Source organism: Myotis lucifugus, unplaced genomic scaffold, assembly GCF_000147115.1.
Source record: "Myotis lucifugus unplaced genomic scaffold, Myoluc2.0 scaffold_90, whole genome shotgun sequence".
NCBI classification, from domain to species: domain Eukaryota; kingdom Metazoa; phylum Chordata; class Mammalia; order Chiroptera; family Vespertilionidae; genus Myotis; species Myotis lucifugus.
This window is the reverse complement of record NW_005871138.1, coordinates 4,112,990-4,133,627: the sequence shown is the minus strand read 5'-3', so window position 1 is coordinate 4,133,627 and position 20,638 is coordinate 4,112,990. Positions and strand designations below refer to the sequence as shown.

At 47.4% G+C, this 20,638-nt stretch overlaps 1 protein-coding gene across 3 annotated transcripts in view; it reads left to right on the top strand.

Moving 5' to 3' along the window:
* PKIG (cAMP-dependent protein kinase inhibitor gamma) overlaps positions 1–20,534 on the top strand; it is a 64,619-nt gene extending 44,085 nt beyond the window's left edge. For all 3 annotated transcript variants that reach the window (XM_006091417.2, XM_023756252.1, XM_006091418.3), the window contains exons 2-4: positions 3,554–3,623; positions 16,838–17,011; positions 19,809–20,534. In XM_006091417.2, coding sequence (XP_006091479.1) covers positions 16,861–17,011; positions 19,809–19,888 — 231 coding nt within the window. In that variant the 5' untranslated portion in view covers positions 3,554–3,623; positions 16,838–16,860 and the 3' untranslated portion in view covers positions 19,889–20,534. The remainder of the gene's footprint in view (positions 1–3,553; positions 3,624–16,837; positions 17,012–19,808) is intronic.
* Positions 20,535–20,638: the final 104 nt, after the last annotated feature.

Here is a 20,638-nt window from a genome sequence, read left to right as displayed (position 1 = left end):
TTGATTTTAGAGAGAGAGAGAGAGAAAAGTCAGTTTTTTTATTGTTCCACTTATTTATGCATTCAGTGGTTGATTCTTGTATGTGCCCTGACTGGGGATAGAACCTGCAATCTTGGAGTAGTGGGATGACACGCTGACCAACTGAGCTACTGGCCAGGGCTTGCTTTTGGATGTTAAAGGGACAAATTCTTTTTCTTTAAATATTTTCCTTTTAAAATAAGAGGCATAAATGCTTAGGAAATAAAGTACACTCCCCCCCCCCCCATAGAGTTTTTTTTTTTAATTGTTCTATTTTGACCAAAAAAAAAAAAGTGATAATAAGTACAGTTAACTATTCCATGTAAAGATAAATGGGAGAGGATTAAAAATGGCGGCAGAGTAAGTGGATGCTGCACGGACATGCTCCTAGGAACGAACTGGTATTACAACTACTAGTAAAATACAGAAAAACTTCCTGAATAATCAACGGGAAACTTGCAGGAGAGAACCCTGACAGCTGAGGACCGAAAGTGGAGACCGCATAGAGACTGGTTTATTGCATGTAACATTATATTTAAAATTGTTTTTCTTGAAAATAAAAAAAAATCAAAAGAAAAAAAAGATAAATGGATAGTGTATAACATAGTTTACCAGTGTTCTTTCTCTGCTCTCATATGTTTCTTTTTAATTATTTTTATTTTCTTCATTATTTTCTCCTAAAGTAATGAATGTGCTCATTGTAACTAATCAAGCAACTGGAAGATGTGTAAAGAAAGAGTTATTCTCTCTCCTCCCTCTAGTCCCCATTTCCATTGTTTGAAATAACCAGTGTCATCAATCTGGTGTTTATCAGTCCATACCTTCTTCAAGCTCCTATATAAGTGGATATAGGGTGTGTCTGTGTGTATTTGTTTGTCAGAATGGGATCATACTTTTATTATTTTGCAATTTATTTGTCCCAGTAACTAATACATTACAGGTAGGTATAACTCCAACTCACTCTTGTAATTATTCAGGGCTATAGATCTGGAGGTATTACAATATATTCAGCCATTCATCTTGGACAGATATTCAAGTTGTTGTCCATTATTTTTTTTTCCTACTAGAATATTGTTTCATTAAATGTCTTCACATACAAATCCTCTACTCATGCTTTTATTTTTACAGGTTACATTTTCAAAAATAATATTTCTGGATCAAAGGGTATATGTTTTAATATTTTAATAGATAATACTATCCTCCTTTACAAAGAGGTCTTAATTTACATTCTCCCCAGAAATATATGAGTAGTACTTCCATTTCCCTAAATCTCTTTTTAAAATATATTATTATTGATTTCAGAGAGGAAGGTAGAGGGAGAGATAGAAATATCAATGATGAGAGAGAATCATTGATCAGCTGCCTCCTGTACGTCCCCTACTGGGGACCAAGCCCATAACCCAGGCATGTGCCCTGACCAGAATCAAACATTGACCTCCTGGTTCATAGGTCGAACCTCAATCACTGAGCAACACTGGCCAGGCTGTTTCCTAAATCTTTACCAATATTAGATATTCGTTCCCTTCTTCTCTCCCACCCTCCTCCTTCCTTCCCTCCCTCCATCTCTATTGTTTTATTTTGTGACCAAGCTGATGGGGGTGGCAGGGGATGGTGTCTTATAGATTTTTACTTTGTATATTCCTTACTACTAGTGAGATTTAACCTTGCTTCATGTTAATTGGCCATTTCACTTTCTTCTGAGTTTCCTTCATCCCATTTTTCCTGGGAATTGTTTGCTGTTTTCTCAAGTTGTAGGAGTTGTTTATATATTTATATATCAAGGATTCTATGTGTGTTGCAAATATTTTTTCCTAATCTATTATGTTGATTAATTTTTTTCACTAAATTTATAGAAAATTTTAACTTTTTTGTAAAATATCTATTTTTGATTTTTCTCTTCATAGTGTCTAGATTTTTCACCTTGTTTAAGAGTAGTTTCTACACCTTAAAGTTATATAAATATTTTCCTAAATGTCCTTCTAATACTTATATGGTTTTAATTTAATTCTGAACCTTTAATACCTTTAGAATTTATGTTTATACATAGTGAGAAGTAGCAGTTAAGCTTTGTCCTGGATATGCCAATATCATTTATTAAATAAACCATCTCTTCTCTTTTGCATCGAAATCCCATCCTTTATTGTGTCTATTTCTGGAATTGCTAGTTTGGTTCACAGATGTTTTTACCTGTTCTTATGTTAATACCATGTCTTTTTATTATAATGTTTTTATAGTAAATTTTTATTTTCTCATAAAAAATCCCCTAAATATTTATTTTTTATAATTTTATTTCCTACTTCTTGGCTAATTTTTCTTGGATATTTATTATTCCCATATGAACTTCAAAGTAATTTTATCCATTCCCTCCCCGTTAATTCCAAAAACCCCCATTAATATTGTTATTGAAATTTAATTAACTTTATGCCGTAATTTTGGAAGGATTGACATTTTTTAATAATTAGCCTTTTCTATCCAGAAGCATGCTAGCTGGTTTGGAATATATTTATCCTATTTGTATATTTTGTTATTTTACCTTTAAAATCTCAGTAGGCATCATGAATATTTTGTCTAAAGTAAAACAGTATTTCTGTGTTTGTCCTGTATAATCAAGAACCTTATAAAGTTTTAATTCTCCTCTTCATCTTCAGTGTTATTCCTATAAAATATGTACTACTGTCAAATATTGTCAAATTTGTTTTATCTCCTCATTAGCTGCATTTAATCAGTACTTCCTTCAATTTACCAATACAATTACTAATTTCTTTGCTCACTATTGTTTCTAAAATCTCACTTATTTTGTGTTCAGTTTCTTTCTGTTGGAGAATGTTCTTGAGTCTCTGAATGGTAAACTTGCTCAGTCTTTGTCTAGAAATGTCTTTTGCCTTCACTCTTGCTATTTTTAAATTGTGGATAGTCTGCATGTATAATGGTCATGAAAGTTGTGCATGCCTCTTTTAAAGTTTTCAGTCAAAACAGAAATTAATGTAAAAAGTGAAAGTCTTTCATTCTTTCCCCCCAGTTTCTGAGTCTCAGAGAGAACTACCGTTTATAGTTTGCTCTTCGCTTTTTTCTATGTAGATACAAAAAAAAGTGCATGTACACAAATGCTGTACTTTTTTTAAAGCATAGTCATGTTCATACTTTTATTAAAGAGCAATAATGTATACCATCTTATACTACTTTTTAACAAGACAGCATGTACTTCTTTCCGTGTCAGTACAACAAAATCTCCCTCACTCTTTGGAATGGCTTTATAGTTTCTCATTGTATGGCTATGTCATTATTTAACTCTTTTCTTATTAACATTTACGTTGTTTCCTCTTTTTTTGCTTTTCCATATTATGTTTTACTGCACATATTTTCATTCATGTGACCCTCTCTATAGTATAAATTCCCAGGTGTTTGACTGACCCAAAGGGTGTGCATATTTAACATGTTGTTAGATATTGTTCGCTTGTCTTCCCAAAAGATTCTTTCCGTTTACAACCCTGGAGTATGACGGGCTCTAATTATTTTTTTTCTTCTGGTTCCTTAGAATTTCCACACTGATTTGTCAACATTGGAAAATCTGAAGAGATGCAAGCAGGAAGAAGAAACTAAACCAGGTGGGTAGTCACATTGTTCACATCACTCTACTGTGGCACCACGAGTGTTTGCCTAAAAACCTTTATTTCTGTTTGAAGAAAGAGAAGATGGAAGCTCCAAATGAAATTAGGCAGGAATTTTGGCCCCATGAAGAAAAGGCAGTATGGCCCTTTTCAAAAGTTATATGACATCACACTGCAATTTCACAGTGATGATTCCATTTACAGACAGTTTCTGTATAGCATCAGGAAGAGCAATTGCCTCTGATGGCTTAAAAGAAAATGGTTTCTTTAGCCATCTGCTTAAGCAGATGGAATCATACACAGGAGTTTTTACCAATATGGGTATGATGTCAACTTTCCTGTCTACCAGTTGTTTGCTGTGAAGCTATTTTCACAAAGACAAGGGCACACTATGGTGATTTTAATGCTGTGATAGAGGAGCAAAAGCAAGCAAAACCCAGCCCAAAGAAACGAGCACTGCCCGCTGGACTGTTGAAGGGAGATGGCTCAGGTGCCCTCCAGTTGGAAGCAAAATGCAATTCATAGAACAGAGTGGCCTGAAGTATGGCCACCTCGGGTCAGTGTTTATATTGGCATCTAAACATTTCTGGCGTAGGTTAATAGTTTTTTACCAGCTTGTGACCCATGCTTCATCCACCTCCCCTACACCCCTACCTGCCCACCCCCTTTCAGCGCCATCTCCTTGCAGTTAGGGGAGAATCTCCAGCCTTTGTTTCTCTGTTCAAATCCTAGTAGTCCCGGGAGTTTGGGGGATTTCCAGCTCCTTTGAATTCCCCTTCATGGCCTAGCCATCCTCCCTCACCTCTCCCAAGAGTCCCCTTCTCCGGCTGGCAGCTGCCCTGGAGCTGGAACTCCCCAGCTACTTATCAGCAAGGCTTCTGGGCCTGGCCATACAGTAGCTTTCCAAACCACCAGGCTTGCGTCCTGTTCTGACTCAGTGCCCCTGGGAATCCCCTGGATGCAGATGTTTGTGGTAATTAGGATGTGGCAGTCTGTCCCAGGACTTTATCTGGCCAGGGCTGGTTTAGGAGGGCAAGCCTGCAAAGGGCCTGCTGTTTCAGCTGCTGTGGGAACGTCAGAGGCTAGAGCCACCTAACCTTGAGAGTGCTTGGGTTGTATGAAGTCTAGAGCCGGGCTTTTTAACCAGGGCTTTCTGGTTGGCTTCTGGGATTTGGAGCCCCTTGTAACCTTGGGTACAACTTTGTATGTACCCATACGTGCACACATGCACACACACACACACACACACACACACACACACACCCTTTTCTGAGCAGAATGTCCATTGCTTTCCTCAGATTCTCAGGTGTGTCTGTGACCTCTGAATTTTAAGAACCATTGGTCTAGAGCAGGGGTCCTCAAACTACGGCCCGTGGGCCACATGCAAATACAAATATTGTATTTGTTCCCGTTTTGTTTTTTTACTTCAAAATAAGATATGTGCAGTGTGCATAGGAATTTGTTCATAGTTTTTTTTAAAACTATAGTCCGGCCCTCCAACGGTCTGAGGGACAGTGAACTGGCCCCCTGTTTAAAAAGTTTGAGGACCCCTGGTCTAGAGAGATCATGAAGTGTTGTGGGCCACTGTGTATCCTTGGGCACCAGCCTGTCAGATATCAGGGTCATGTGAGACCTAACCAGGCCTTTAGGCTTTTCTCTTTAGGGTGAACTGGGACAAATTACCTAGTATTACTAAAACTCAGAGCCACCCCATGGATGTTCCAAAGTCCAGTCATGAAATTGTACCCCCAGCCCCTGTTTTATTTCACCGAACACACTGAGTATACTGAACATGCTGTGTGGATTTTCAGGCTTAGGGTCCATAGCTCACAAGGCACCTAACTGACAACATCAAGAAAAGTATTAGTAGCTAAAATTCAATCTGGGTTACCATTTCCAAAGACAGAATTAAATGCTTTATGCACATCATCTTATGTAATCCTCACAGCCCTCCACTGAGATTGGTTCTGTTATTTTACATATGGAGAAACTGAGGCATAGAGAGATCTAGTAATTTTGCAGAGATCACACAGCCAATAAGTGATCACACTGACTTCAGTAAGTGATACATGACCAGAGCACATGAATTTAACCACCAAGCTTAAACTAAAATTAAAAGGCCTTGTTAGAAGAAAATAAATAAGCAGACAAAACATGGGGCTGTTCAGTGTAGGACAAACAGCCCTGTATGTTATAATACTGAAAGCATTGCTGTGTTATACCAGGTTTTAAAAACTATGCTCTCAGCAGTGATCTTAAATCATTAAGAAAAGATTAGGGGGAGGTAAAAGAGGGCCAAAGGGAGGATAAATGGTGATAGAAGGAGACTTGACATTGGGTGGTGAACACACGATGCAATATACAGATGATGTATTATAGAGCTGTACACTTGAAACCTGTATAATTTCATTAACCAATGTCACCCCAATTAATACAATAGAAAAAAGAAAATGTTAGCAAGTAGTACCTTAATGCATTAGTGCAATACATGAGAAGAATTTCTATCCATTATAATTCAAATGAGTTTTTATAGCTTTATTATGATATAATTCACATACCACACAATTCATCCATTTAAAGTGTACAATTCAGTGGCCTTCAGTATATTCACAGAGTTCTGCATCCATTACCGTAATCAATGTAAGAACACTTTCATTACCCCAAAGAGAAACCCCACACCCTTTACTCATCACCCTCTCAGCCCCCCAATTCTTCCCAGTCCTACTCAACCACTAATCTACTTTTCTCCATATAACATTTGATTCTTAAAAGAGTAACAGTGTGGGAATCTTGGTGATCTGGAGTGAGTCATTCCCTAAAGATTAATTACACAAATGAAATTTGACTCAATGTCTTATAAATGGTTTTATTAGCTAAGAAGCTACAAGCTCAAATTTGGGGTTGATGTAGGCAAGAGACAAGTTTTTTTTCTGAGTAATTCCACTTACCAGCCTCACCTGTCAAATAGGCTTTTCTCAGTGCCTATCTGTAAAAGGGTGATGGCTTTGTGGGCACACATTTCTCCATTGGCCTCTGAACCAGTGGTGGTTCAGCACAGGATCTTTTTTGTTATCTGAATCACAGGCTTGGTTTCTCTCTGCCTTGCTATAGTTGTTGATGAGAAGGGCACTCATGTAGATGCATGTCACTCTGAAATTCAGGAGGCAGCACACACACAATCCTGTCAGCACACTGTCTTGAGCTGTTTCATGGTGGCAGATTCTGTGTATATCTCTCTTGACTCATTTATTCGTTCATTCTTTTGAGAAGTATTTATTAGGTCTGTGCAGCAAGCACTGTGGTAGGTGCTGAGTAAATCACTCTGAAAGTCCACCTTCCCCATTATTATAGTACTAGAGGCCTGGTGCACAAAATTCGTGCACAGGTGTGGTCCCTAGGCCTGGCCAGCGATAGAAGCGCGAGCATCTAACGTGGAAAGGCAGGTCCTCGCTAACCCCTAGGCCCTGGGCAGCACCTGGGGCCGTGAGCCCCCACACGCCCTCCTCCGCCTGAGTCATGGCACCCAAGTCATGGCGGAGATGCGGTGAGCGCAGCTGGACACTGCGGGCCGGGGTGCAGCGTTGGCCTCTGGGCCGCCCAGCGGCGTAGCAAGGAAGTTGGGTGGGCAGCGGGCTCTCTCCCGGCCGGCTTTGCAGACCAGCTCCTGCACAAACCCACAGGGAGCCCGACTGGCCCCTGCAGTCCCATTGGCTACAGCCCAGCTCACCTGGAAGACACCGTGACGGTGTGGGTGGGCTCCTCGCAGGCATCCGGCACCTGAGTGTGTGGGGGGGGGGGCTTCCCTGGCATTCAAGCCCTGGCATCCCGGGGGAGGGTAGCAGGGGGAGTGAGAGTGAGCTCGGGCAGACACCCAGCATTCTCACTGCACCTCCATCCCCGTCCCCCCCCCTCCCCCATCCCCAGGTAGCCAGCGAGAGGTTGCAGCATGTCACCAACGCCTGCCATGTTCCGCGCCACACCCTGGTGGTCAGCGCACGTCATAGCAAGCGGTCGAACTCCCGGTCAAATGACTGCCCAAGGGGGCAATTTGCATATTAGGTTTTTATTATATAGGATGTGACCTTCTTTGACCCAGGTGGGGATTGCCATTTGAGATGAGAAAAGCCAGAGGCAGGGAGTTTGATAACAGAACAGTTCTCTGATGGGGATGAGACAGCTTCTGTATCATCCACATCAGGGCAGAGCCATCACCGGAATGTGCCATCCTAAAGAATGTGCACTGAATCAGGAAGGAGGAGATGCAGATTCAAGTCCTGATTCAGTCACTAGGAGAACCTTGGGTGACTCACGCCACTTCTCTGAGCCATGGACTCTCTGTTGGGAGGGTTCAGTAATGCAGTGCCTCTAAAAACACCGTCAGTGTCATTGCTGGGAAGAGTCGTACTTGTAAGGACTGAATGAATGACTGAAGTAATGAAGGAACATGCTGTAAGCCTCAGTGCCAGAGTAAATGCTAGCAGCTCAGATGACTAGTAGGAGACAGATGTGAATGAGAACAAAGGAGAAACCTCCCTGCTTCTCCCAGTCAGTCCCCTCCTGCCACTTTAGCCCCTTTAAGCTCACCTTTTTCTAGGGGTCCCACATCCTCTGCTTCCCTGAGCCAAAGAGAGGTGCCACCTTTGAGGCCTTGAACCTAGGAGCCAGCCAGTCTTGGATGTGAATCCAGGGTCCAGTATGTCCTAGTTACGTGTAAAGGGATTTAATGACGCTGGGCTACTTGAAGCATAACTAAGACGATATATGGAAAACACTTGTTACCATGTCTGATGCACAGTCTATACAACCCCTAAATGGCATCCGTTTTTATTTTGTTAATTATCATTGTTATTTTTTTTTGTCAGGAGCCAGGACTCAGATAGTTATTTTAACCACTGGCTTTAGAGGGTGAATGTTCTTAAGTTCTTATTTTGTCTGTTTATTTGTTCATTAATTCGTTCATATGAATTTATTTATTCTACATCTTCTGTGTCAGGAACTGTGCTGGGGATACAGGGACAAATAAGGAGAAACAGGGTACCTGCTCTTCTTGGAACCAGCCGGGCCCAGCTGATGTGAACAAATGCCTCAGTACCTGGGTCATGCCTGGCTCATGGGACACTTCAGTATGCATTTGCTGACTACTGAGTGAGTTACAAGTGCAGTGAGGATTAGGAAGGAGAAGTCAAAGTGCTGCAAGTGGCAGAACAAGGAGGTCTTATCTCTTCTGGGTCAGAGAAGAAGGGGTTCAGGCTGAGGGATCTCTGCGCTGGGCCATAGGAGTTACATAGGATACTTGGGCTGGGGGCTGGCAGGCCCATGAGGACTCAGTGCCTGGAGGTGACGGGTGGAGGACTGGAATACCGAACCCAGGGGCTGGGAATCTTGTATACAGTGTGTTAATGTGGGCTCCCTAACTACACCAGGAACTTCCCCTCAAGGGCACATTGGTGCTTTGCCATTTTCATATCCATGGCATCTAGTCCCAAGCCCAGTACACACAGTGATCAGTGAAATTTTGTTGCCTGAATGAATGGAGGAATTCATTAGCCCTATGGAGATATAAGATCTTTCATCCTCCACAGTAGGTGTGGGGCATGCTTTCTATGGCGCTCTGGAGAAACGAGAGGCCACGCAGCCCTGGACGTACCATTAGAGATCACTCTGTTCTCCATTCCCACGGAGCACGTCACTTTCCGTGCCTAGTGGTCTAAAACAACAGCAGTCATTTATCATCTCTCATGGTTTCTGTGGGCAGGAATTTGGCAACAGCTTGGCTGGACAATCCTGGCTTGGCGCTCATGCAGTCGCAGTTAGACGGTGGTGGTGCTGGACCAGCCAGGGGCCAGCCCAGCTCGGGGCTGCTAGCCTCGGCTCTCTGTGCTCTCTCAGGACTCTCGAAGTGGTCCCCTCGTGGGGTTGGTTTGGGCTTCCTCACAGCATGGCAGCCTCAGATTTCTTAGGTGCAGCTCAGAGCTCCAACGAGAAGTGTCCCAAGAGAGAGCCAGATGGAAGCTGTGTCACCATTTCTAACCTCATCTTGGAAGTCACACGACGTCACTTCTGTTGCATTCTCTTAGAAGCAGTCACCACGGCCAGCTCATTCAGAGTCACCTCTTGATAGGAGGAATGTCAAAGAATTTGAGACATGTTTCAGAGCAACCATAGAGATGCCCGTTTCCCCCTGCGTTCCACACTCGAACCCCCGAGGCCTGAGGGAAGAACCTCGCCAGAGGGGCCAGCCTGGCATGAGCAGAGCTGGGGTCAGTCCAGTCCCGGACTCTGGCTGGCCTGCTTGGAAATGACCTGACTTTCCCTTCCTGCCCTCCCTCCACACTGGGATGGGAACTGCCAGTGATTGGGAACCAAGTTTGATATGTAAACAGCGGGAGACCAGGGAGACCCAGCATGGTCTCCAAGCAATAATTCAGCTGGACCCTTCTGCCTCTTTCCAGAGAAGCACAGACTTTCAGGGATTGAAGAGTTAGTATCACTGTCCCAACCCCCAGGCCTGCCCAGGGTGAAATGTAGCTGCCAGGATGGTAAGAGTTGTACAGTTTGTACCTGAAAATAATTTTACCATTGCTGTGAAGTTAGATAACAGAAATTAGAATGGTGGCAGAATTCAGAGAATCATCAACCCAACGTCACTAAAAAGGTTCTGAAGGTTTTTGCCTCTGGCTGAACATTCTGAACAGAATTTTGCTTAAGCCAGGGTAAAATGCACCTGGGTGTATGTTTCCACCAGCATTATCGAATGTTTTCCTGGGACTTGCATTGCTTTCTTGCTCTTCCTTCAGAAATGCCTTATTATGAGGTTGGGGATAGAGAAGAACGAAGGGGAGAAAAGGCAGTAGACACTTTTAAAAGACCCTTACTATGTAGCAAGTATGATGAACTCATCTCCATGCCTCCAAGCCTATAGTACAGGCTCCACCCTGTCCACACTCCGTGGATGTATGACCTTGGGCAAGCTACTTAACATCAGCTTCCTCTTCTGTAGAACACGAATAATTATTCCTCTTCTTAGAGTCGCGGCAAAATTAAATGGGATAATGCCTCCAAGATGCTTAGCACAGTCTGGCATGCAGTAAGGGCTCCATACACGCTGGCTCTGGTCAATGCCAACCACCTTTCAGGGCAGTTGTAACACCCCCATGTTATAGAAGAGGAACATGCGGTAGGGTGTCACTCAGCTGTGGGGTCAGAAGCTGAGGTGACCCCACAGTCCTTTCTGTGTCCGCTACACCACGCAAGAGGCCAGCCAGGCCTCGACATGCAGTAGTGGTGGGCAGAGGGACTCGGGAGCCTTCATTCCCTGCAGGGCCTCGTGTCTGGGTCCTAGAGCAGGAAAGTTTGGAACGTCGGGGCCTGGAATCCACTTAGGAGGCTCTGAAAAGAGCAGAGTGACAGAGAATGTTCCAGGCAGAAAGAACAGTCTCATGGAGAACCTGAGGTCAAAAAGAGTCAGCTGGTTTGAGGAATTAGACAGAGGCCAGTGTGGTCAGAGCAAAATGGGCCAGAAGAGAGTGGAGATGAGACAAAAGGTCCCAGAGGAAGGCAGGGCCAGATCCATGCAGTTTCAGGGGCTGGTGTAGAGGTTGGCTTTTGCCAGATGTGGCATGAAAGAGCATCAAAGGTTGAATGAAGCAGGGGAATCGCAGGACCTGGTGCCTGATCTGAGGACATCACCCTGGCTGCTTGTGGAGAGAGTAGACCTTGGGTGAAGACCAAGTGGGAAACAGGGACTCGACGAGGGTGCTGGTGGGAGACGGTGGGACCAGGAGGTGCACGTGGAGTGGAGAGGTGGGCAGACTCAGGCTCTGTGTGGGGTGAAAGAGACGGGACCCGGTGACAGGCTGTACACAGTGGAGGAGGAGGAGGAATCCAGGATGGCTCCAGGTTTCCAGCGTGAGCAGTGTGGACAGATGTGCCCTCACAGAGCGGGGGAAGCTGGGCGGAGCAGGCTGTGACTTGCCGTGTGAAGTTTGAGATGCTGGTGAGATAGTGGAGAACATGCTAACTAGGCAGTTAGATTTAGGAATCTTGAGCTCTTAAAACAGGCTGGGGGCTATTTGGGGATGTCAACACATGCTATTTAGGGAAAAGTTAAGAACCCCAGGGAGTAAATAAACAGAGCAGAGGACCCAGGCCTGGTCCCAGGGCCTCTAACACAAAGGTCCCTAATGGAGGAGGCACTTGAGTGGAGGCCCAGAGGATGTGGTGTCCCGAAGCCCCTGGAGGACAGAGTGGGGGACCTTCCAGCACCCTGCCCTCCCCTCACCGAGAGGGCTCCCACCACCTGTCTCTCCACTGCCTGCCCTGGGGCTGTTGGGCTGGCCCTCCAGAGGTCAAGGCCCTGCCTGCCTGCCTCCAAAGGAAACCTCACCAAGGGGCTGCGCTTGGAAGGGGCAGTAGGCACTGTCCTGGCAGGACAGCTCCTCTCTGGTGACTCCAAGCTGGATGTGCCCCTAAGGCACTAGCTGCATGCCCTGCCCTTTGCCAGGTTCTCGGAATGTGCTTGGTTTGGGGCCCTTTTCTGTTCGCCTCAGTGCCCCTCTGGTTCTGGCTGCCCTTCACAGAGAGAGGCCGCTTCCCTTTGAGTCTGAGGAATGCCAGCTCCGTGGGCCCTGGTGTTTCCATCAGCTTTGCACAGTCCTTCCCTTGGAGAAACTTCGGAGAGCATTTGCCCCACCCCCAGGAGGCCTCTCCCACGGGACCAAGTCCCACTCTGCGCTCTGCGTCCTCCACGAAACGTCTGCTTTCTTTTTGTATAGTCTCTGCAAATATTTAATTTTTAAAAAGAAAAAGAAAACAGGAAATGACCTTTGTGGTATATTTGGAAAACAATTTGGAGCTGTAATGGAATCTGCTGTGCACTGAGGACTCAGAGCTGCAGACTTGGAACAGACTGGGTAGCTTTTGGCAGAGTCTGGAGCCTCTTCAGTTTACAAAGCTGGGGGAGAACGAAAAACCAAGGGAGAAGGTGGCTTCCTTTGGGGAAACCTCCACCAGAGCAAGCACCTTTCGGAGCCACAGCTTCTGGCCCTGGGCCATGAGGGAGAGTCTGGGAACCTGAGTAGAAGGCTCCTCTCTTTTGACGGGGGCAGTCAGGGTCAGTCAAATGCCTCACAAGCATCCAGACCCCAGGAAGGCACCAACACCCGGGGGCGAGGAGGAGGGAAGGGGGATCACTCTTAGCACCCGTTAGGGCTCGAGCTAAGATAGATCTTGGATCACTGTAGGCCAGATTGTCGTTAGCTCTGCCTGGATCACCCTCCATCCAACTTTATTGTAGATTTCAGCCCAGGGTCACCGCCCCCCAAGGAGGCCTCCCCTGGCCATATGATCTTTAACTGAACCTTCCACACACAGAGAACACTGTTCTCTTCTTCCTAGCACTTACCACAATCTGTGACAGTAGATTCATTTCCCTGGTCAGTGACATTTTCTCTTTTCAAATTATAAATGTCTCTTTAGGCTTTAATGTATATTCCATACCTGGCACAGTGCCTGCAGGGCATATAGAAGGTGCCCAGAAAACAGTGAATGAATGAATGAATGAATGGCATGTCAGGACTAAAGAGACTTAGAGATTATATCTCAAACTGGAAGCTGGGAGAGAGGAAGGGACTCCACAGGAGTCACCCTCCTGCATGGAGAATGAGCCAGACCTTGGCCACCATTATGATGCAGGGCTGCACACCCTGTGGCCCTTTCTACCCTGGAATCTAGAATATCACTCATTCATCAAATATTCATTGAGCTTCAACTATGTGCTAGGCCTCTCAGATATAGCGGCGCACATGCCAGCCAAGTCACCACTCAGCACCATAAAGCACAAAAGAAGGAAGTATATAGGTTTGGCCTTCTATGTACCATTAAACAGTAAAAACAAAGGAGTTTTACTGATATCACCAACAAAAATGGACCATTCTCTTGCTTTATTGATTGATATGATCAGTGCCCGGAGGCTTCAAGGTGATCTGGAATTGTTTTCAGGATGTATTTGTAAATGAAAAAAGCAAGATGGAAAGCAATTTTCTGTTTTAAATAAGGAAAAGGGAAGGAAGGGAGGGAGGGGGGAGTGAGGGACCGTGTGTATTGCAGAGGGAGGGTGCCTGGGGAGGGTGCCTGTGAGAAGCCACCATAAATTATTAGAAGCTGACTTAGGAAACACACTGACCTCGTGGCTCAAGGATCTGGGAAAAAGTCGAGATTTCTTGATGCCTTTTGTCAAGTCACTGCCTGAGAAGTCCTGACAGTTTACACTCCTACGAACAGGCTGAGAATGACCAACTCAGAGGATTCTTTACTTCCACATTTGCTGCTGACTTTAAAGAACAGAGTGAGGCAAGAATACAAATGTTGAAGAGAAACCAAACAATGTGCTTGCACTGCGGGTCAGAGCGCCCCCAGACACAAAGCCCAGACCCATCTTTGGAACCGCTGTTCCCAGGGGATGCAGTGGGGCAGCCAGAGCTTGTCGGCTTGGGTGGTGTTTCCAGGACTGGGCTTTGACCTTGGCACACTTCCCTCTCCAGCCAGGAGGGTCAGCTTCCTGCACCGGTCAGCCAGGCAGAGGCGGCAGCCAGACCCCAGGGCATCTGTTCCTTTTAGCTGGAGCCTGTACCTCCATCCAGTGTCGGTTCCTAGCGGTACCAGGCAAGAACATCAGCACAGCCGCCTGCAGTGCACAGAGCCTTTGGCCATAGTCCGGAGGAGTCGCCTTATCGTCCCGTCCCCACAGATAGGAAAAGAGGGGTAGTGGGAAGGCAGACAGACCGGTTCACATTTAATTTGAGGAGTATTATTGAACATCAGTTTTGTGCTGGTCGAGAATCCGAGGATGGAGCAGCCAGAGCCTGTGACTTAGCTGCCAGGATGAGGCTTTTCAGTCTGGCGTGGTGAAAATCCAAATGAAAATCCTCATTCTCCGGGAGCCAGCACTCTAGTTGGAGGAAAGAGCTCAGACTACAGGGCGTGGGGAGATGGTGTGGCTGCTCAGGGTCTGTTCCTTCCTGTAGGCAACAGGCATGTCGTGGAGGAAGAGGCTGGGCCTACAAGTCAGAGGGGCCCAACTGGGATCTTTCCGAGTCGTGGTCACACATTTACCTCACTGACCTCAGGGAGCTGTTGGGACAGTTAAGTGAGGTATGGGAAACAGAACGACTGGGTAAATATTACCTTTACTTATTGTTAGAATTATCATCTTCATTCTGTTATTACTGCTGTGCAACAGGCCATTCCCCTGTTGTGAAGCTTTGGGCAGTTTACCCAGAGGGAGAGTGCAGGACTGAAACTTGTGACCTGCGGAAGGAACCACCCCTGGGACTTCGGAGAGGTTTTCCTTGTCTGTTTCTTGCTGAGGAGGAGCCAAAGCACTACTAGGGCAATCTCTCTCCAGGCAGCCAAGGCCAGGCTGGGCGCGCCCTCTGCTGGAGCTTGGGGGGATTACCTTAGACAGAATGCAGCCGGCCTTTAGCAGATGCGGTAACAGGCAGAACCAGGTTCACAGCACAGGGTCACTCTTCTTCCTACTACTGGACACCTCCTTGTCTCCCATGCCTAATCTTCGAGTGCCCCCAATTTATGCAGGTGTCTCTTCTGAACTGGGTATTGCGATGTGGTTCTAGCCAGCCCTCCTCTCTCCTCTTTCCTCTCTCCCTCTGTCCTCCTCCCTTTACCTTCTCTCCCCTTCTGCCACACACACACACACACACACACACACACACACACACACACACACATTCCCCAAAGCACTTACCGAGCCCCACCCTGGGCACTTGGGGGCACATCTGCCAGTATCACTTGCCTTCTGAAAGCATTACACAATAACTGAACGGATAAAAGCTTCCACCTTTACCCAAATATTGTCTTAGACGAGAAAGTTCCCTTAGTCCCAAACAATCACACTTGACACGTTTTTTTGGTGTTTTTTTCTGCTCGTATCGCTATCTTTCCCCACAGAAACTGGGTTTTATTTTAGGTGTTGTTTTGCAACCTACATTTTGCAGTTAGCAAGGGTTCTGAGATAAGCTGTTATGTCAGTACTGGTCCATCTGGTGCGTTTCTTTTTATGAATACTTTATAAGTCATGTAATGCTAGCTTCCTGCTGCACATTCAGGTGGCCCCCAAGGTTCGCCATTACTGACCACATGCGGTAAACACCCTCACCCTACAGAACATGGGCATTTTTCACATGGTAGCGATACTTGTTGGTAAGGGTGCAGATAAATGGACAATCTGATGTGCTGCTAGTGGGAATATAAATAGGAACAGTAATGAATTTATAAGGTCCCCCCCCTTGTTTTTGTCATTACCAGTTGATTCTTGAACAATGTGGGTTTGAACTGTGTGGGTCCATTTACACGCGGATTTTTTTCAATTGACCCACACATTTCAGACCTGCATTGTTCAGGGTCAGCTGGCAGTTGGGATCTGACTATGCAGAGGCTGACTTAAGTTATATGTGGACTGTTGACTGCACGGACAGTTGGCACCCCTAACTGTCCACTGTACGTTCGGGAAGGCAACTTGGAAATGTGTCAAAGCAATGTTTTAAAATTATTTCATCCTTCCATTTAGCCCAGCCATTCTAGGAATAAACTCTAAGGATTTACATAAAGACCTAGTAGTGTCTGAATGGTGTGAAATTGGAAAGTACCTCCATGTTCTTTTCTAGGGGACAGATCAAATCATGGTACAATGACGTGTTCCAAAGAGTAGGCTATAAAATACAATGTATAGTATGATCCCCACATAATTTTCCAAATGTATATGGCTCTTTATATGTATGGTTCTCCTCTCTCTCTGGGCTATATAACTAACCACCAGGGGGTTAGCCACCATCTCTGTGGCCTTCCCTTCTAATCTCCTACCTTTCCTCTCCATGCCGTACACCATCTCTCTTTGACCTACTCTGCCTTTCCCCTTGAAGGGCTCACAAGCATCTCGGAGTTAATACGGTCAAATAGAACTCTGAATCTTCACCCGCCGTCACTCCCCAAAGTACTCCTCCTCTCAGGAAACCACACTTCTGTCCACCTGCTTTCTCATCTCAGAAAGCTCTCTTCCCCATCAATCAAACACCGTGTCCTGTTGATTCACCCTCCAAACTACATTTTTGTCAAGACATTGGTGTTGGCGGCCCGAGCTGTGTCTCCCTGCAGATGCACCCGGACTCACTGCCCTCCTGCCCTTGTCCCCACAGGCCTGAAGAACAATGCGACAGGCATGATGGAGGTCGAGTCCTCCTACTCGGACTTCATCTCCTGTGACCGGACAGGCCGTCGGAATGCAGTCCCTGACATCCAGGGAGACTCGGAGGCCGTGAGCGTGAGGAAGCTGGCTGGAGACATGGGCGAGCTGGCACTGGAGGGGGCAGGTCAGAACCTTCCGGCACTTTTGCACGTCTCCCTGTTTCCGCTGCTAGACAGCCGCCACCCAGCCCTGTGACTGCCACCTCATGCCCAAGCTCAGATACCAGGTGCTCAAAGGGGCTTTCTCTGACAGCTCTCATTGGCCCTCCCTGGTCACATGACTCCTCAGCACTCTGACGAGGTCTCCTGGGTTTAAATATGAGCTCCAGGAGAGCAAGGGCCTCTGTTCCGCTGGCAAGAGCAGGTGTTTGGCAACCACAGGCTGAATGAATAAGTGGAGGAAACCGCATCTGCTATCCCCTCTGTGATGCTCCTCCCCACCATCTCCCTCCCTTCCTCCCCCCTACTTCCCCTCCTCCTTCCCTTATGAGTATAGAACAGAGAAGACTTTGTGGGGGCATGGACCAACCCTGCCATGTTGTTTAATCTGGACAAATATGTGCAGAGAAGTGGGTAGCTTGCTCAGGGTCACCAGCAAGTTCACAGAATGAGAACCTGGTTTCCCCCAGCACCCACACCCCTTCTGTTCTGTCAGCCCCCCCTTATGTGGCCCACACTCCTACCCAGGCAATGAGCTCCACCCGTCTCACCCCGCTCGCCTCAGCTCATCCTTCTCCCTTGGCGCTTCTGGTCCAGCCAGAGGAACGTACTCTGTTTCTTAAAAGCCCCTTATGGGCTGAACACCATGCTTCCTCTGTCCAGTCCTCCCTGCCTCCCCTGCCCTGGCTTTTCTCCTCTTTCTCAGAAACCCAGCTGCCCTGCTGAGGCCTTCCCTGACCGCACCCCCTCTGAGGCAGGGGAAGGCACATCCTCTCTCTGCCTCTGTAATTGCGTGCAGCACAGTGCCCCTTCTCCAGGCTGTGAGCTTCTCCCACACAAGATCTTTGTCTTGTGCCCTCGGTGCCTGGCAACATTTGGAACATGGTGGAGGTGCCTAGTCAGTGGCTGTTCAGTGTCCAGCTATTGACCAGCTGCCGCCTGGGCACGCTGCCAGGGCTTCTGTATCCTCAGCTCTGGTGAGCAGTTTCAGCCTCCCTCTACCTCCGCAGTTGCAGCCACTCGTCATGGGCCCAGTCCCTTCTACAACCTGTTTCCCATCCAATCCAAACTCTCTGAAGTGTCTCCCAGCGGGCGCCTTTTCCTTCCAGGGTGACTGGCATTAAAAAGGACCCGAGAGAGGAATAGTGCTCACTTCAAGGAAGTGAAGCACTCATGGTGGAGTGCGGGCCAGACTGGCGAGGAGCCCTGCTCAGAGCAGGTTCGCAGGCAGGCCCTCCGTGCTGTCCAGCACTTACCGAGGGAGTGGCAATCCAGAGAATCTGATCCCGCTGCTCAGATGTTTGCTTAAAGCTTCCAGGAGACTGATGCACAGCAGGCTGCGTGCAGACCTGTCTTCCCTGGTATTTCCTTACGTGAGGAGCACAAACCTTCCCTTCCTTGGCCTTACAATGAGAAACAACAGACAAGGCCTGAGGAGACGAGTACACTGCCTGGCAGTGGGTAACGGTGACGCATCTTCAAATGGTGCTCTGAGATGGGCCCCAGAGTCCCGAGGGTGCTGGTTGGAGCGGAACGTGCCAGGAGAGCCGGGACTGGCACAGAGGAAGCGTTGCCATTGGCTGAGACATTCCCCTGTGTCAAATGGTCACCTGCAGGCCCAGCACTCCCCTTCATGACAGGGAGAGGTGTCATCATCCTCACTTTATGATCAGGAAGCAGAGGCCCAGAGAGATTAAATGTTGTTCATGATTCCACAGCAAGGAAATGGCAGAGCAGAGATTACCATGGAATCTAACAAGATGCTTTCTACCTGCTGGGGCAGGAGGCTCAGGGCCAAATAAGGCATCGCGAGCTGGGAAATTTGCCCAAAGTGCCATCTAAATTGTCAGGCCTCTGGAGGGGGCAGAAGGGCCCTCCGGGACCAAGCCTTTGCTATGAGCACCACCAGGATAGGAGGTAGCCTGGCAGAGACAGATGTCCACATTCTGCCTGCACCACTTGCTCCTACTAACACCTGCTTCCCAAGACTCCTGCAAGGGCACAGTGAGGCAATGTCGATGGTGACAGGCCTTTACAAACCCCAGCGATGCTGTTGGCAGGAGGTGAATTTCCTGGAAGGGACACTGGCTCCCTCCATCACTTGATCTCAGGCAAATCAGTTCACCTCTCTGAGCCTGTTTCTCACCTGTATCAAGCCCCTAATCACACCCCAGGCTGCTGGGTGGGTTGCATGGAGCTCGGCACAGGGTGGTGGTTCTTAGTCATGGGAAAGGCTTAGCCTGAGGATGCAAAGACAGAGGCCAGAGAGGGAGGTTCGGCTGGTCTGGTGAGGACACCGCAGAATGGAACAGTCATAGGCTCCACCCCTTACCCTGATGCAGGCCATACCCTGGTACTCTCCTGAGCTGGCCTAGTCTGATGCCTTTTTCTAATGCCCTTTTCTGTCTTCTAAGAACTACCATTCGCTGAGCACCTGTTACTTGCTGGGACCTCTCATTTGCCCTCTCCTCCTGGAGAACCTGCACAACCCTTGACCCTCAACAGCCCTTCACCTGTTGCTTTTAGCATCCATCCGTGATCCTGGCCTTTGATTGATTTAATGATGCTAGTAATGTCACAGGCATTTTCTTTGTAAGCACCGAAATGTTAGAGACAAGGCTCCAGTCCCCTTTGGCTGCCACCACCTCTCAGCCAGCTCCTACCCTGCACCCAGGCTCATCCACTGTTCCCGTTTTGGCTGGGTCCTCCCCTATCACCTGTGCTTTACGTTTGTGTGTATGTTCCTCTTCCCCTTCTCTCCAGAAGGACAGGCGGAGGCAGGTGCCCCAGACAAGGAGGCTAGCAACCAGCCTGAGAGCAGTGACGGGACCACTTCATCTTGAGTCTGACCTTGTCCAAGGAGGCTGGAAGAGAGACCTGCTGTCCCCCCGGGGCAGGGAGTCCTGGCGCTGGCCTGACAGCCTCTTCTGAGCCCCGTGTTCCAGGCAAGCAAGGTCAGACTGAGGCACCCCCAGAGGCCCTCACCCTGGGCAGGCCCTCTGCCCACACCCACAGGCTCCACGCTACCACCTCCTCACCGTGCCCAGGTACACTTTTAAGACACTCCGACCACAGGATATTATTTATTCATGGGGCACTGAGACTCAGGGGCTGGGTCCTGCTCACCTGGGGGCAGCCCACCCAAGGCCGCTCCTCTCCCAGGCGGCCTGGGCAGCGACCATGTCCCACTTCTGCCCCCTCTTCTCCAAACCAACCGTCCAGGTCCGGACCTTCTGATCTGATCCCTTTTTAAAAAACACTTTTAAAAAATTATAAACCTTTTTCAGCAGAGAGGGAAGGAGCTGACAATCAATCTACTTTTTTGTGAAAGCCGTTTTAATCCAAATTCCACGCGTCTGCGGTTCCCTCCTGGAGCTTTACAGATCCAGTTTTAGGGAAGGGATTTCTGTGCTCAGATCAACTCTGTCCTTCCTTTCTACCAAGATGAACAACACCTGGGACCCAGGAAATAAATGCTGGTGATTTGTGTGGCTGGTTTACGATGATTATTTCTCCGTTAAACAGCACAAGCAGGAGCGAGGCCACGTCCACACTGGCCACGATCCGTTGCTGCCCCAGCTCCCACAGAAAGA